Below are 17,469 nucleotides of genomic sequence, written 5' to 3' on the forward strand. Positions count from 1 at the left end.
CCCACAGCCAACTTTCAGTTGGCCCAATCAGAAATTTTAACTTGCTGCACCCCAAAGATTAAATTGCCCTACCTGCAAATTTAAGTAGGACGACCGCCAAATGTGAAGTTGGCTCACCCCCAAATTGCTCTTGGCCGACCTCGACATTTCAGTTTGGCCCTCCCGCAAATTTCAAGTTGGCCGAGCACAAAAATTTAGTTGACCTACCCCTACTACAAGTTTTCCCATCCATTTTCTGTGCAGCCCTGTGTATGCCGAAGGATATGCACAAATCGGATCGTATGGGTATTCTCTGTGATCAATTATTTTTGTTTCTATTGTTCCTTTTCACTCATAAACTACCAATATTCTATATTCACACTATTACAATATTTAAATGTCTTAATTATGCAAATGAACAATTTTTGTGGGGATAAGAGACATTGGAAATTTCGCGTGACATATCTTGCTGGAGTATCGCCAAAAATGCTTACTGATTAAAATGCAGGCATCTTGGCAAAGGTGAAACAGCTGAAAGTGTCAGGATAGCACTCACTTAAATATTAAAGGTAATGTAAGGCGAAAAATCGTAATGTTGACAGGGTGACCAAATTTTGACACAAATAAATTGGCTGCAGGACTAGTTCAGCTGATACGTGATGGTGCGAATTAAGGTCAGAATTGTCGGCAAGTGTTGGAGAGGTGCTGTAGGCCCGATGGCCTACGTCAGCGCCCGCGTACAGTCGGGCGACTGCGCATATAAGCGAAATGCCTGGTCGCGCGGCCGTCACAGGGTGAGTCGGGTCTGAAATTTGAGACGCGGACTCCATCACATTAAATACAACGCACTCTACAGTGTCATCCTTCGAAGGCTGGTACCGATTCGCGGGCAATGATGTGCGAACGATATATTTCATTTGCCAATTGTCACCTTCCTCGAATGCCAACATTCCTTAGTGATGTCCTTGACGGTCGCACAACCCTTGAACACAAGTAAGTGTGAGGAGTTCTGCGCGAGGCGTTTGCCTATGTGGACAGGAATTTTGGCGCTCGACACCTGCTAGTTTACAATGCAGATATATTATAAAGGTGGAACGGCAACATGGTAGGCAATGTCGAGAGCAGACAAATACCTCACGCATTACTGCACAGTAATCTTAAATAGCGGTCTTCCTTCACGCAAGTGGATAACAATGACAGCACAGTACTTTGACAACTAACTCAAATCACTGTATATGGCATGCCGAAAGGTGTACCTGGCCCGGTGGCCAGTAAATGTGCCATAATATGGTGAGCAGCTTCAACCATAGCATGCTAACCGGGACTGTTTGAACAATTCTTGTGTCGTCTGTTTCCTCCAAGTGCAAAACGAATTTATCCATGTATCCATCTCAATAGTTAAGGACATCTCCATTTGCAGCTGCTGCGGGAAATGGAGAATAATATTTTGTAATGTTGTGTTCGAATGCTTCAGCGAGTTTACCAGTGCTTCCACAAACAATAAACTTTCGATATGTACTACTGCTTGTTTATGTATACCACTTTTTCTTTGTTTCAGATGATGTAGATTATAACTCTGGATGCCCATTTTTTGTTGCTGAGAATTTTACTGGATTCGTGGTTAGTATTTATTTAATATATAGAGGAATGTAATAAGGTTTCATCCTATTGCTAGAGCCAGACTTAAACTGACAGGTGGTCATAAAAATTCAAGTTGGTACGTCTCCCTTTCGCTAAAACAGTTTTGTTCACATCTTGCTGCCTATAAGCAACTAAAACCTCAAAGATTTTGCATTCTTTGGAGAGTCGAGTGACTCCTAAAAGAGGCAAGACGTGGACGTGCCTATGTTTTCTGGTAGTATTCTGCGGAAGCGGCAATGACATGAAAGCTATTAGACTCGAACATGTAATAATTGTATGAATGATTTTGTATAATATGAGGACGTCAGTATGACTGCGGGTGCAGCTAAATGATGGAGTCGTACGTTGATTATGCATACTTGAAAAGTTGTTGGTATGTGAGGTCCGAAAACGATCTTAGTAAAATATGCGATATGCTCAGTAAAATGCCATTTGAATTGGTTGTGCTATTCCACTCAACTGATGCTTGTAATGGGAACCAGATTTGACGTATGTAAACGATTTGATCAAGGGAAGCGAAATATTGCTACTACTACTAATATTACTACTACTGATACTGCAACTAATAATAATAATTATGATAAAACTATAATTTCCACTGTTGTTACAAAACAATATTATGATAACATTAGAAAGAAGGCAATAATTTTCGATTCTTTGGATACAACACATCTGGATAAAATCATCTGGTATTCTTGAAGTATCTTCCCCTTGAATGTATAGCGTTCTTCTTTTTAGCTCCTATGCAGTTACAGAAATCACCTAGAGGATGCAGTTCTATTCGAGCTGTTCAGTCCGATTTTTAAAGATGCAGCACTTAATTCCACCAGGAATCTTATTGTGCTTGTTGCTAATAACAAACATTTGCTAACTACAGTTTCATTGGGTTACTTTATATACAAATGAAATTGCAAATTTAAAACCAAGAACTAGTAATATACTGTCTCTTTAGCGTAAATCTTCAGACTAGCAGAATTTTTAGGTATGGTTATCCAAATTTCACTAAACAATGGGTTGTCGTTCAAGTTAGGATCACGTTTCACTGCTTGTGATATGTTTTCGGAGAACTGTTTGGAACAGTAATGCATTTCGTAGCACGTTTCAATTATGGATATCTGTTAAATAGTGCTAGTTTTAGCATTTGCCTTAAGGAAGAATGTTTCTACTACTAAGCGCTTCAATTTCTAAATGGCAACTTGGGCCCTCCAGTGGCTAACTAAAGGTGCTTTAATGAATATTCTTATGCTGATGCACAGGTAATGGCTCTTGTCTTCGAAGCTATGTCCGCCTCTTCGCCTAATGAAAATGAGAAGACTCAATTGTCGAATATGTGACACGTAATCTAAAAATAGATATATTGGAAAGAGATGAACAGGTGGAACAACCAACACCCTAATAGTGAACGACACATGCACAAGTTAGGTACATATAGCTTAAAAACAGAGGTTATGGCGCTAAGCAGACGAGAACAAAGCGAGACACAAAGGACAAACACGGGCGGCAACTTCCAACTGTTTAATCACCAGAATCCACGCAATTTCATGAACGAAACCGAAGTGCAAAGTAATCACACTAGAGATAAACCAAGAGGGGTGATAGCTGCTAACCTGCTCGTAAGCCAGTGATCTCAACTGAATTGTCATGGCAGGTACAGAAGAGCAAGCGTGCATTACATGCGTAATCCCAGTCTCCAATCAAACGAGGCAGCTGCTCATTCTAATCTTGGCGGCGTTTACAGGGTATCATTTATGAATGGCATTTATTTGTCACTTAATGCTATTGACGGCTTACTAACACACTTATTTTCTGTCTTTTTATTAAGAAATCCTCGATTTCCTCCTCCGATTTCCTCCGATTCCGAAATCCTCCTCCCTTTCGGTGCGCTTTCTTGCTTTCCCTAGAAATGTGATTTTGTCCAGGAGCAGGACAGGTAAATAGTTGTAGCAATTAAACAGTCGGAGGTTCACGCCCATATGTCGTTTGTGTCTCGCTTCGTCCTCGTCTGCTTAGGGCTGTGACCTCTGTTTTTAAGTTATGAACCACCTAGCTCAGCCACAAGTTTTGTATATAGCTTCTTTGATCCATACAGATGCAACTAGTACGCAGTTTCAACCGACTGGTAAATTATATTTTCTCACTGACATAGAGATTAGAAACACAATCAAGAACATTAAGCGTTGAAAATTAGCGGCGAGGCGAGAACCGTTTTATGTTGTAAGCCACATTAGTTCTCACTATTTTTTCTTCATTTACGCAGACGGTTGTTTCCTGCAGCCACCAGTGCAATAATGCTACGGAGACTCTAGACGACGACACACGCTGCTTTGTGAGTACTACAGTTTTCAAAATGGCGCATGGTTAAGCTGCTCGTGTGCTAGCAGGGTCATCACTTTTAAGAAGCATTTCCGCGTTTGTATCATTCTAGAAATCATTTGAGTTGTTCGGCGGGCATGCAATCAACTGAAGCAGATGATTCGTGCGATATACTTCTAGTCTAAACACTCAGCAGCAGGAAACTCTTCACCGTTGAATTTTGCGATAAATGCTTCTTTCCCACAGAGATGCGGCACCCGAGTTGCTCCCACTCGAGATAAAGGAAAGATTATCAGGTGCTATTTGAAAAATGGCAATGTTTTGTAAAAATGTAATGTAAGATTTAATGTGATATAAAGGAATGTGATGTAATGCATATGCTAGATGAGAGATGGACCACCAGAGTTACAGAATGGGTGCCAAGAGGAGGGAATCCTAATCGAGGACGGCAGAAAACTAGGTTGGGTTCTGAAATTACGAAAGTCGCAGGCGCAAGTTGGAATCAATTAGCCCAGGACAGAGGTAATTAGATATCGCACGGAGAACCATTCGTCCTGCAGTAGACATAAGAATAGGCCAAATAAAAATAGTTACCTGACGTGTGCGTTGCTAGCAACGACCGCTCATTTCAGCTGAAAGAAGGAACACAACATTGAAGCCTGGTGATGTAAAGCTGCATGTAGTGCACTGCCACTTGCATGACACCACTTCTTCGGAATGGAAGGCGTTGAGGGGACCGGGAACGGTTAATACTGTGCTGCTAGTATCTGCGCCCGTACTAGGTCCGCCAAATCATTTTTGGGATACATTCCGTTGAGGCACTAGTCTCATACACAGATGTTTACGAGGCTTCAAACAACCAAGGCTCAGGATATCTTTAGGCTTGGATGACTAGGGGTGTGAGCTCACCATGATTGGTGAAAAAGAGAGAACTTCCTCCCACATTCAATATATATATATATATATATATATATATATATATATATATATATATATATATATATATATATATATGTATATATGTACACACACTTTATATTAGGCCGAAGAGCGCCAATACACGAGAAAAATCTGCGGGTGCGGGCTCGCGCTGGCCCTCTAGTGGGTTACTCACTATGTCGAAGCTCGGAAGCCTGACGGTGATCTTTGGTAGATTGCAACGCGTTGATTTCGCCCCAGAATTTGTCGTAGTCGGCTTCCAGACTTAGAGATCTGACAATGTGTCTTCTGGACAAGCGAACTAATAGTGTGTCTTGGAATGTCACAGCGTGCAGTGGTCTTTTTAATTCCGTGGTTTGGCTTTTTTTAACCAATATAGAAGCGTTGCTTTCCATCCTTTGCTTTATATAGAATGGCACACTATGACCAATAGCTGCTAGAAGGTTGGATAACGCCTTCATCGAGAACCACTAGGACGTGTGTACGGATCGCTTGGTCTATTCGTGTTGACACGCGGAAGGCCTGCTGGTGTGTGGGGTCTTTTGCCTTGTGACGGAAGTCTGAGAATCTCATATTACTTTAGGACGCGCTTCCTGAATTCCATCAAGATCCTGCGAAGTGTGTTTGGTTGTACTTCGATCTAAGGAAATTGTTTCATGTGTAGACTGGTAGCGTGTCAATGATCCCCATTGCTTCATACGTGAAATTCTCCGCAGCATTTGCTAACTGTTGTGCGAATTCAGTTTAGGTACCCCAGTACAGGTGGCAATATTAGTTGATAAGTATGGCCTCAAATTCGCGCTAGCGAAAGTAAATTAGATTTTCAGTCGCAATATCACTTTCCATCAGAGTATCAGAGGGTTTGCTTTCGATGAATGTTCAAAATCGCGCAATCCACAATACGTCATTTCTAGAACGATACTTATCAGCTGGAGAAGCATGGCACAAGAAAAGTGCGTCGCGGTGTCGGCTGCCTTTACCGTGCCCGCGTATAGCTCGCTCTGCAGGAAAGCTGACTCGAGGCTCTTGAACATCAATTATGGTGCCGTGTTACTGCAGAATATCTCCCCGTATGAGGCCGCTAGAACACTAGTGCATATTATATGCTTGAGTAAGGAATCGCGTCACACTGCAGATTTTATTGATGCAGAATATGGATGGTAGGAATATGTTTTTGTATATTCTAGTGAGTGCTCCTAAATTCAAATTAAACAGATGTCTACTTAATGAAAAGTCAGCCATATCGCATTATTTCATGAATATATTCGAGTCGCCGCAACAAGCGCGCGTACAAAACTGCTACTGACTAAGGAACAAAAAACTACTGCGTTACCGCTGATAACGAAACGCGGCAGATCGGACATACTGACAATCATGATAGTGTATTTACTAAATTGATCAACTGCAGGCATGCTATCCAGTCTGTAACGAACTGGAGTAACTTGGGGTAGGTAGAGGGAGAAATTGACCCGCAGCTTGGTTTCCACGTATTTTTGCTCCTTGCCACTGGTGGGTGCAATTACCAAAATGAATTCGGTTGTACAAATGTGCACATCGGGCGTAGAAGAAATATGACAATTACAGGACTATGTGAGGGATAACTCGCTACGAACTTAAACCAGTGCATTGTAATTGAAGTCTTGCAAGTACCCAGCCAATAACAGCGTGGTATTTACTCATTTGTATCTGTGCGCCTTGCTTAGCATGATGACTGTTTTCAGGAGCATTGCTGCTTTTCCACCTAATAAAGAATAGAACGCCTGAATATCCAAGAAAACGCTAACCGCGTAGCAGCCAATCACAGCCCTTGCGCAAATCGAACACCGGGAAACTGGTCGGTGGCAGCTGACGTCGATCATGTATGCTACTACCTGTAGCGCACTACTCTGTGCCACAATAGCCCAGTCATCAGGCGGCGAGGACACGCCCAGTGCGCTGATGGTGCGCGAGCAGAGGAATCGGTGGAATCAGGCTTCCACCTGATTGGGCGGGCTCGGCTAAAACTAGAATATCTGGGCACCAGGCACCAGCGTCTGTGTGGCTTTTCTTCACCCACAACATGGTGACTCCAGAACTCACGCCTTCGCTCTCAGCACCGGGTGCGTCAGCCGCTTCGCTGGGCCCACCGCCGAAAGGAGCTCGAGTCCCACTGTCTTCGCAGTTCGCCTTCTATCCAGTTAGTTATGGCCTCGGATTCCCCCGATGAAGGAGTGCCAGCAACGCCACTACCCCGCGAGCGCGAGGTCTCCACTTTCCAACTCCCGTAGTTCTGGTCGGGGAACTCAGAACTTTGGTTCCTTACTATCCAATCCTTGTTCCGTCGCCATCGCCTCAGTTTTCAGTTGACAATGTTCGACCGCGTAGTTGGAGCGCTTCCACCAACTACTGTCGCATTTGTCCGTGATGTTCTATGCTCTCTTCCTGTCGACCGACCCTATGACCACCTTAGGGCGACGCTCATCCAGCGCTCCACTTAAACGGAGCGGCATTGATTAAAGCAACTTCTTACATTCGAGGAGCACAGCGACTGCAAAGTAACCGACTTATTGCGTCGCCGCATGGAAGCATTGGCTGGAGATTTTGCTTCTTGAACCGACAGCGCACTTCTCCGGGAACTTTTACTGCAGCACCTTGCACCACAGTCGCGCATGATCCTAACCATCTCTTTATTATAGACGCTGGAATGTCTGGCTCAGTTGGCCGACAAGATTACGGATGTCGGTTCTCCCCCTTCCCGCGGCCACAGTTCATAGCCTTCCTGACCCTCCCTCCCATGGTGCAACCGCTGGCGACCGCTATGGGCGTCTCCTCGAAGCAAACGAGAAGCTTACCGGGCATGTAACGCGATTGAAAGCTGAGGTCGACGTCATCCGAGTACGCCGGCCGCGTTCTTAGTCATGACCTCTCCGCCTTAGCTCCAGTCACTGTGGACGCCGTTCTCCTCTTCTCGTTACGCTTTGCTGTTACCGCAGCCGCTATGTCTCTTGCGCAAACCAGCGTCGCCAGCCTTGCTCCTACGTGGATAATGGTTGGGCGGAACACTGACGGCGACCGCTGTTCCCGGTGGCAGATCTAGTCGCCTTTTCAATGTCGACGACCGCGTCATAAAAGTTCGCTATCTCATCGACACTGTTGCTGAGATTTGCGTTCTTACTGGTCCTTTGTCTGAGCGCCACCATCCTCCCGACTCGCCTCTTCTTACCGCAGTCAACTGATCGACCGTCCGGGCTTGCGGCCACAAGTTGGTGACTCTTGACATGGGCCTCAGATGAACCTTTCGCTGATTTCTTGTCATTGCGACCGTGCGCAAGCCCATTATCGCAGCCGACTTTTTTTGGCAGTACATGCTTGCCGTCGACATGCGCAGAGCCGCATCTTGGACTTCTAGGCGAGCTTAACCGTCCAAGGTGATTCCTGTCACGCTCCAGGTGCATATGGCCGTTCCCGACCCTTGGTCAGCCATCCTTTCCGAGTTTCCGGACGTCTTCCAACCCCCCTCCTTTCAGTCACCGGTCGCTCAAAGCGTGACATATCATATCAACATAATTGGCCTTCCCGTGTTTTCTCGGGCTCGTCGCTCGCGCCGGATCATCTAGCTGCCGCCAAAAAGGACTTTCAACACATTCTTGACCTTGGCTTAATTCGTCTCCCCTCCAGTCCATATGATGCCCAAGAAGACCAGTGACTGGTGCCACTGCGGTGATTGCCGCGCTTTCATCAAGGCAACTGTCCCGAACCGGTACCCAATACCTCACATTCAGGATTTTATGTCGGGACTGCAGGGCTTCACCAGTTTTTGCAGCCAATCAGGTGATAGCCTACCATCATATTCGCGTGGAACCCTCAGATATGCCGAAACCCGTCGTTTGGCATACTCTAATATCTGCGCATGACTTTCGGTCTCCGTAACGCGGCCTATACCTTTCAGCGTTTCGTTGACCAGGTATTACATGGTTTGAGGTGCTGCTTTGCCTATCTTGACATCGATGTCTACAGCGCCACCACCTAACTCATGAGCTACAAGTACATGAAGTGCTCGCAAGACTGAGTAAGCTTGGTGTTGTCGTTAACGGTCCGAAGAGCGCATTCGCGTTGCGAAATTACCTTTTCTCGGCCATCGCGTCAACAGGCATGGCATTCGGCCACTCCCGACCACGTCACAGCTATCCGTGAGATTTTTTAGCCATCCATCCTCAGGCAAGCGCGTAAATTTCTTGGCCTCGCCACTCATTACCGCCGCTTCATTCCTCGCTGAGCCAATATACTACAGCTTCTCCACGACCTTCTCTTGGGCCTCAAGACACCGAATACTCCGGTGGCCCGGAACAACACCACTGACCACGCGTTCAGGGGCATCAAAGAAGCCATTGCCAGCGCGACGCTCCTCGCCAACGCCAAATGCGACGTCCCAACATCTGTTGTGGTTGACGCATCGGACACCACTGTCGGCGCAGTCTCACAGCAGTTCGTAGGTGGTGATTCGTAACCCATCGCTTTCTTTTCCAAAAAGCTTGCGTCCCCTGAGCACCACTACAGCACGTTCAGCGGAGAGCTTTCCGATATCTATTTGTTTGTGAAGCGCTTTCGACATTTTCTCGAGAGACGCTCCTTCCATGTCCTTACACACTATAAACCACTGACTTAAGCACTAGCGTCCAGCAGCACCTACGCGCCCCGCGAAATCAGGTAGCTCGCCTACATTTTACACCAGCGACATTCACGCCGTCAGCGTAAAATTCAATGCCGCTGCCGACGCAATTTTTTTTCGCTCTCTTTCATGCAGAAGGCCACGGCCGATCTGTCTTCGACTTCACGGACATGGATGCAGCCCAGAGCGTAGGCTGGGAGTTGCCGATCCTTCGCATGAGCGGTAACTCTCCGGAGTTTGCAGTTATCTTGCTTCCTCGCTGTAATACGTCCCTCGTTTGTGATATGTGCATCGGACGTCGTCGTCCTTAAGTTCCTCGCCCATACGGCCGGGCCATGTTTGATGGCCTGCATTCTTTTGCTCATCCTGGCATTCGCGCAACACAGCGACTCGCCACTTTTCACGTGTCATCCAATATTAACGTAGATGTCCGTGGCTGGTTATGCGCATGCCTCAACAGCCAACAGTCTGAAGTGCATCGCCACACTGCGAGTCCTCATGGCACATTCCTGTCCCCGGACGCCCTCTTCAGCCATTTGCACGTTTACTTTGTTGGCCCCCTACCTCGCTGTGGGAACCTTCGCTATTTGTTAACCTGCATTGACACATTCGCCAGATGGCCTGAAGCAATGCCTCTCCTGGACATAAACGCGGAGTCGATAGCTCGAGTACTGCTCACACTGTGGATTAACCGATACTGTGTCCCACCATTACAACTGACCGTGGTCGCCAATTCGACTCAACAAAGTTCGCCAATCTATCTCGGCTACTCGGCGTCCCTCACATCAAGACTACCTTTTGCCACACGATATCTAATGGGCTCACCGAACTTTTTCACCACCTTAAGGCTTCACTCACGGCTTCGACTTTTACTTCATCACAGATCGAGCGCCTTCCTTTTGTTATGCTTGGCATCTGCACCGCTCTTCGCAGTGACTCTTTCTCCAGCTTTGCCGAGTTTACCTTTGGCACCACTCTACGAGGCCCTGGCGAATTCTTCGGCAACTCGCCCACCGTACCTGCTGATGTTTCCGATTGCGCGCATACTCTACGCAGCGGTATAAGTACTGCCGATTCCCCCTCAACGACGTTCTTCCCGGCGTGTACACATCAACTCTCGCCCTGAGCGTCTCTGTTGCTCTGTGGGTAGTGGCATGCGCTGTTGAGCCAGAAAGTAATCGATCTCCCGGAGTCGTTGGCCAAGTCGAACTCGCAGCATTGATACACGCAATGGCGACACGCTGGATCAGACTCCCCACATTGGGATCAAATGGGGCGGTGGTATGGCTTGTGCTAGATGATTGAAGTGATACCAGAGGCGCGGCGAGAACTAACAGTACTGAGGGAGAAGTTTTCAATACCTCTTTATGGGTCACACAACCGAGTTGTATCTGCGAAGTAGCGGTGTCATCGTGAAATGTGTTGGCCCTGAGGGATTGGAGAACATCTTTAATTACATTTTCGACAGAGCTAGCTGCAGTGTTTTGTCTGCTACAAACCATTTGCAACTCTTCCGGAACATAGAGCGATTTAATGAAGGGCATCACGGTCGCTTCCAGTAACTGCGACGCTGTCCGTAGTACTGTTCACTTGTTGGTGATGCATGGTCGATACATGCTAGAGCATCTTTTCCCTTATAGCGGCCTGGCTCGTAAACTCAGCAACTGTCTTCAGGGGGCTTCTCTAAATACAAGATAGAATGCTTTTTTTCTCTCCATGCGACCAGTGGAAAACTTTGCTATCCCTTGTCATCCCGGAAACCGCGCGAATGATAAGGTCCGTTGTTTTCGACGTCAGTCATGGGAATTTCAGTAGTGAGATGAACGCGTGTTTGGTCATTCACGGGGACCACCGCTGGTGCGAGTATTGAGCTGTCGTTGTGATGATCCGTGATATAATGTCAGCAGCTCTTCACGGTTGTGAAACAATGTACGCACTCCGTCCTCCAAGCTGAAGTAAACGTTCCTAAGTGGCGTAGTTTCATTGATTGAAGATGACAGCGCCTTCACCTTCAGTTTTCCATTTATCTGAACATGTAGCACTAAAGAACTTGGCAACCGTGGATTAGTAAGTATGTGATTGTTTTCTAATGCGCTGTCATAAAGGTTGAAGCATTTGGGAGCGTCTTGTTTTCCAGAGTCCACCCTATGATAAGGTGGTGGTCCCAATTGACATTACTGTCAACTCATGCAGTCATGGCGTTCGTTGTCCCTCATTGAGCTTGATGCAATGGTGAGAGTCACCCAGCACGCACACCGATGTTTTAACGTAAGATATCTGTTATAAAAACGGTGGGGTTTAATGCGAGCAGCTGACTCAGTGCTCCCGATAAGCCATCGAAATCTTAGATTTTGAACAGGAGGATAACGCTTTAATATTTTTTACTCTTCGTGCGCAATTGGCTCTTCGTACAATTGTCCAAGTGGCAATACTGGTACACTTATCCAAAAGCGCCTTTTAATTCCCTGCTGTAAACCTGAACAGAAACCAGTGCACATGAAATCGACTGACGGAGGCAGCCTCAAAACTTGTCGCGGTAAATCAAGGTTCACAGAAGTGAGCTCGCTGATCAGCTGGCCGTGACTGCCACTGGCTTGTTGCAGGTGGTAGTGCCACGGCTTCAAGGTGAATGCAAGAACGTTTTCCTCTGATGAAGTCCCGGTTGGACGCCCTCATAAAAGAGACTCCCAGTCCTTTAGTCAGATGTATCGGCAGCCGTTGGGAATCACTCCACTGTGCGTTGCCTTTGATGACTCTCCACAGGCGGCTGCTTTCCAAACAGGGCGCACGAATGCGTATGAAGGCTCCTCGCTGTAACTAGTGTGACCTAGATGCCGCGCAACATTTTACTGCCTCAGTAATAGGCCGATATCACGCAATAACAGGTTGTATTGTTCCTTCACCGGAGTAGAATAATGCAGCCATTTTGCCCTAGCCCTCGCCTTCGTGCTATTGTCGAAGTCGTCTGGCGGACACAATAAAACAGCGGCTCCCGTTACGCACACAATTTTCCGCCTTGCATGCACGTGTTGATCTATCTGATAAGGTTTTGCAGAACACCAAAAGATAACACATATTCTGATAGGCACACGATGCTTTCCATAATATCCTTTGTTACAGTACGTGACACCTGCAAACTTATTCGCGAGGTCGGAAGCAAACTCTGCCTGCGTCAAACTACCTTGTATAAGCCAAGCAATGCTTCGCATGAATAACGAAGGTAGTCTATTGCCAACAGCGCCTGCAGTGATGGTTAATGAGTGGAGAGCAAACGTGGGATGTAGACGTGGAGAAGAATGCAGTTCTGACGGGCCGTTGAGAGCAGGCACCATGTCCCCACGGTTTGGAGGCCCTGTACATGTGGGGCTTTTACCTCAGCGGTCCAGAGACGGTCCAACGACTGCAGTCCGAAGACTTGGCGAGGCCACCTATGTACGCCTCATATTCATAAAGGCACTTGTTTACACCTATGAATGAAGACCAGACAAATTACAGGAGCAAAAATAGATCCCCAGAAGATCAACGGCGCAATCAGCAACACCAGCGAGCGCAGGTTGGCCCGATGTGGTGAAAATCCTTGAGTTCGGTCCCTGAACCTGACGACATCGAACTTCAGGACCCGTCCCTGAGCTCTCGTGGATATGGGGTTTCCTTGCTGGCCTCTGCTGGAATCCGCGTTAGCAAGGTTTATTGTTGTGTGTAAGCCCCTCAGATGGTATCCTGAGGATACGCTGGGGTGACGCGTCGACGCTAGGCAGAACGCGAGGCAACCGCTGCAGCAGAGCAGAAGTAGTGCACTGGTGCTTAATAGGTGACATAACGTGCTCGACTGACCAGGAATGACTACATGGGCGTTGCAGGCCTCGCACATTGATAGGGTGCAACATGCGACCGAAGGCAAACTGTCGGCGGTTGTCTGTGAAATTTGTAATAATATCATGAAGGAGCAAAGATTAAGCACTGTGACTTAAGTGTGAGTTGAATCTCAGCCCACGCTGGTGCTATCCGACTGCAGTATTTGTTCAACAGTTGTCTGGCGGCCAACAAGAGTTAGAGCCACAGCTTAAAGATCAGGTTGTGGTTCACCATCACGTGATGGTCGGACACTCCGTTCTTCGTCGTCTACGTATGTCCGACAGCGTAGACATTGTCTGCGCCATACTAAGGCGTGTTCCCACCGCTGTCAGCTGGGTATAAAGCTGCTTGGCAATGCAATGCGTCTCCTCAAGCACAGAAAGCAAGTCACTGCTTGGGCTGCAACTAACTTCCCCGATGGACGTTGGAATTTTTTTTCGTGGCCTAGCTGCGTTCCGTAGCGGTAAATAGGACAGTCTTTAAATTTCGCTGAAGGTAGGGAGACATGCGGTCACTTTGATACCTGTCATTTTTGCCTGTTCCAAATTTATGGCACCTATAAAATTAATATTATTACCATTTTGGGAACGCCCTGATGTTATTGGAGTTGCAGAAGACATTTCTTATACTTATATAATTAAAGCCAGGATTATCGGATGAATCCTGATGCGGCGAACTGAACGTGACACCGCGTTCGAGTCATGATTAAATTTCATTCCTTTATTGCGCGCACTGTCGGCGATGGTCATGCCGCTACACTTCATCATCGTTCTCTACTCGCTGCACGGCCTGTCACACACCGGGAATTGTCCTGCGCAGCATCTTGTTACTCAGGGGTTCACAGGGCCGGCAAAATAAGAACGACGCACGTGCTTGGATGCGCTGCTACTTCGTCTTGCATTAGTCCAACGTCCACAGTAATATCACGCCACATTATAACATTTCGGTTCACAAGTAGCATTTTGACAACATTCACGTGAACATCCTGGCACCACGGCCTCCATGTAATGGCAACGCCTATCTGTTTCACACGATGGCCCGAAGCGTCCATGGTACCTGGCACCTGAACTGATCCTATCACTCATGCTTTCGTTGCAGTCTGGGTGCCTTGTTATTGTGTCCCTTATAACGTAACAACCAATCACTGTCGTCAGTTCAAGTTGTCACTTTTCTCCAACCTCATGGTGCTCCTCGACTCACTGTCGTTAGTTCGAGTTGTTACTTTTCTCCAACCTCATGGTGCTCCTCGACTCATCGCGAATCCGCACGACGGTGCACCAACCCGATGCTAACGTCACGGTAGAGCAATTCTTGCGTTCCCAGATAGTGTATGTCAAGACCGAACGAAACTCCACGCATTGCACCACGTCCCCGCTTCCTAACATGTTGAGTCTTGCAGCTGCGCTCAAGCAAAATTTGCAGTGAACACCACGAGTGCTGATGTTCGGCTCGTTCCTCCTCCTACCAGGCAAATTGTGTCATTGTCACCGTCATAGAGCTGACGTCTCAGAAACGCTTGCAGCACATCAATTGCATACGACAGTTACATTAAAACGAGAAAGCTAGGGTTGGACAATGATCTGACAATAGTGCCTGCGAAATTAAAATGTTTTGATTTCCTACTTTGCCTTTTGTGTCTTTACGCTGATCCACACTAGTTTGCACGTAATGAATCTAGAAGAGAAATTTTGTATGTGTCTGAACGCTACACAAGCCAAGCGTCATTGCTAAGCAGGATTTCATTTGACATTGCTGTCACCCGCCGCTACGAAGGCTTCTCATAAGAAGCGCCAACTGTGAAATATGTATGCTTACATAGCATGTATGCTGGAAAAGCAAACACTGGACAGTTTTATATCTAGCGATAGCAGGCAACTGCTGTAGCAGGTTGACATACTCGGCCCATGGGCTGAAACTGCAACATCAATGCAGACAGCTAAAGCACTGTTAAAATTTATGCATAACACAGAACTGCGCGATCTAATTCAGTAGGGTCGCTGTTTAACGTATATGAGCCCACTCTTATCTTCTCCGTCTAATCATCCATCCAAATGCTTCTACTCCTCTTCCATTTTTCTCAGTGGAGAGTGGTCAACTAGAGAACTTCAGCTCAGGTCGACTTTTCGGGATTTCCTGTAAATAACATCTCTGCTTCTTTTTTCCAATCCGTGCGTGTATAAAGACACACTGGAAGCGTTACAATACTCTGTGGTAGCATGAGCGCAGGAGAAGGTGGAGTTGCTGGAAGGTAACTGATACGACTCGCAACATGTGGGTTCGACGTTGCAACTTTTGCGCATCACCTGTAACTGTGAACGCTGGAGACTGTAATATCATAAAACGAAAATTTCTTAAACAGACTTACTGCTTTAATTCAATAACAGCCTTGAAATAAAATGGCCTCGTTATTGAGGAACTTTCTTTATACTGAAATTTTTCAGTATTCCATGCCAAATTATCTACCGTTCTCGGTGTGTTATTAGTTATATTATGGGTAAAAAGTAGCTTATAGAGGTCCTTCTTAACTAGCCCTTCTGACAGCCGTGTTAAGATTCGTATTACATATAGTGTTACATCCATGCGCATTTTCCTCAGTAAATGGAACCCTTGCTTATTGGAACACATCTATATCATTGCTCGAAGTTGGTTCAACGAGAACGTACTGCAAACTTTTGTACTTGTCTCATGCAGATTTTAGATTCTCTTTTCGCTGAACACCTCGGATATCTAAACAACAAGGGGAGGAGCCTATAACAGCCGTCGCTGTAAAAGAAACTTTTGGACCTAGCTCAATAATAAGCCCAGCGGGAACCTTGGCTAGCCCTGTGGCTGTGGTTTAGGAATTTTCTTTTCGGTTTTATTCTAGTTGATGCTCGGAGGTGGGTATAATATGCTGGTTCTGCAACGAACTCAGCGACGCATGCGGCGGGCACCGCTCGAGTTTTCACCTGCGTACACGGTAGACTTCTTCGGAGGTAGAACCATACATCTTCGCTGTAAAAGGGAAAATATTATGTGGGTCCCACACATCATGGAAACAATTGTTAAGCGAACCATTTTTCAGGAAGCTGGCTCTACAGCATCATTTATCGGCAGCTGCTAGGCAATAAACATGTTGCCTCGGCTGGCACGGCAACGCTAATGTCATGGGAATTTATTCGTTACACTCCGCCAATGAAAAACTAGGGCACGCTTTATTACAACCTGGGTATATAAAAAACGGTATAATGTCACATAGCCTCTACGTAGCGCTAGCTCCTGAGAGGAAAAGACTGGGATGTAGTTTGCTAACGAAGGTGTGGGTGTGTGGATGGTCTCGCTCGTATATTTGTTCCTACGCTACTTGAGACAGTCGGAAGGCCGTGACATGATTGACTATTACTCGTACGTTGCATTTTTGTTCCTGTATCCTAATTGAAACAGGAGTGTGCGGGGGAGCTGCAACATTTTTAAAGCAAATTGTTGCTATTTGACGTGATGCACGCACAATTACTCTTGTTATCAACTTGTTGTTGCAGTCGTCGTCGTCACCTTGATGCTGGTGTCGAGTGCACACGGTCGTGTAGAACCTAAGTTATCGAGTTTCAGAGATAAGTTGTTCGATCTGGCAACATTTTCTAACGCACACACCATGCTGGAGGGGCAAGTTCGCGGAAAATGCTAGGCGTAACACCACTTCCCATGCAGCGGGGAATCTGCATAACGTTCTATTGTATTTAAATGTCTATAGCAATGCGAGAAAGAAACCAACCTCCAGCTATTTGGTATGAACGAAATGATGGCGAGGACAAAGACTGAAGTGCCGCATCCAATGTTACCTGGTGGCTCACGTTCTGACAGGAACTGTGGTGATGTGGTCGAGGCGAAGAATACAGTGTCGACAAGTAGTAGATCGGCGGCAGGCGCCCACAAGTTCCGAAGGATTTGAACAGGCTTTGCCTGTTAGGTGTCTATCTGCGGTCTTGTTGACATGCATAGTCATGAAACTTGGTGAGACTTCCTAGTTCGAATTCTTATTCGGGTCTCGAGGCGAGGCTATCTGGTAATGCTTTCTTCTTAGGCCCAGTGCCTATTTCCCATATAAAAGGCCAGGT

General features: G+C 46.5%; 1 protein-coding gene across 1 annotated transcript in view; it reads left to right on the forward strand.

The window, feature by feature from the left end:
* The window catches only part of LOC126538493 (evasin-1-like), a 72,168-nt gene that overhangs the window by 44,300 nt on the left and 10,399 nt on the right, over positions 1–17,469 (forward strand). Inside the window, exons 4-5 of the mRNA XM_050185339.2 lie at positions 1,538–1,599; positions 3,878–3,946. Of these exons, the coding sequence (XP_050041296.1) occupies positions 1,538–1,599; positions 3,878–3,946 (131 nt within the window). The remainder of the gene's footprint in view (positions 1–1,537; positions 1,600–3,877; positions 3,947–17,469) is intronic.

The sequence above is a fragment of the Dermacentor andersoni genome, chromosome 3 (assembly GCF_023375885.2).
Source record: "Dermacentor andersoni chromosome 3, qqDerAnde1_hic_scaffold, whole genome shotgun sequence".
NCBI classification, from domain to species: domain Eukaryota; kingdom Metazoa; phylum Arthropoda; class Arachnida; order Ixodida; family Ixodidae; genus Dermacentor; species Dermacentor andersoni.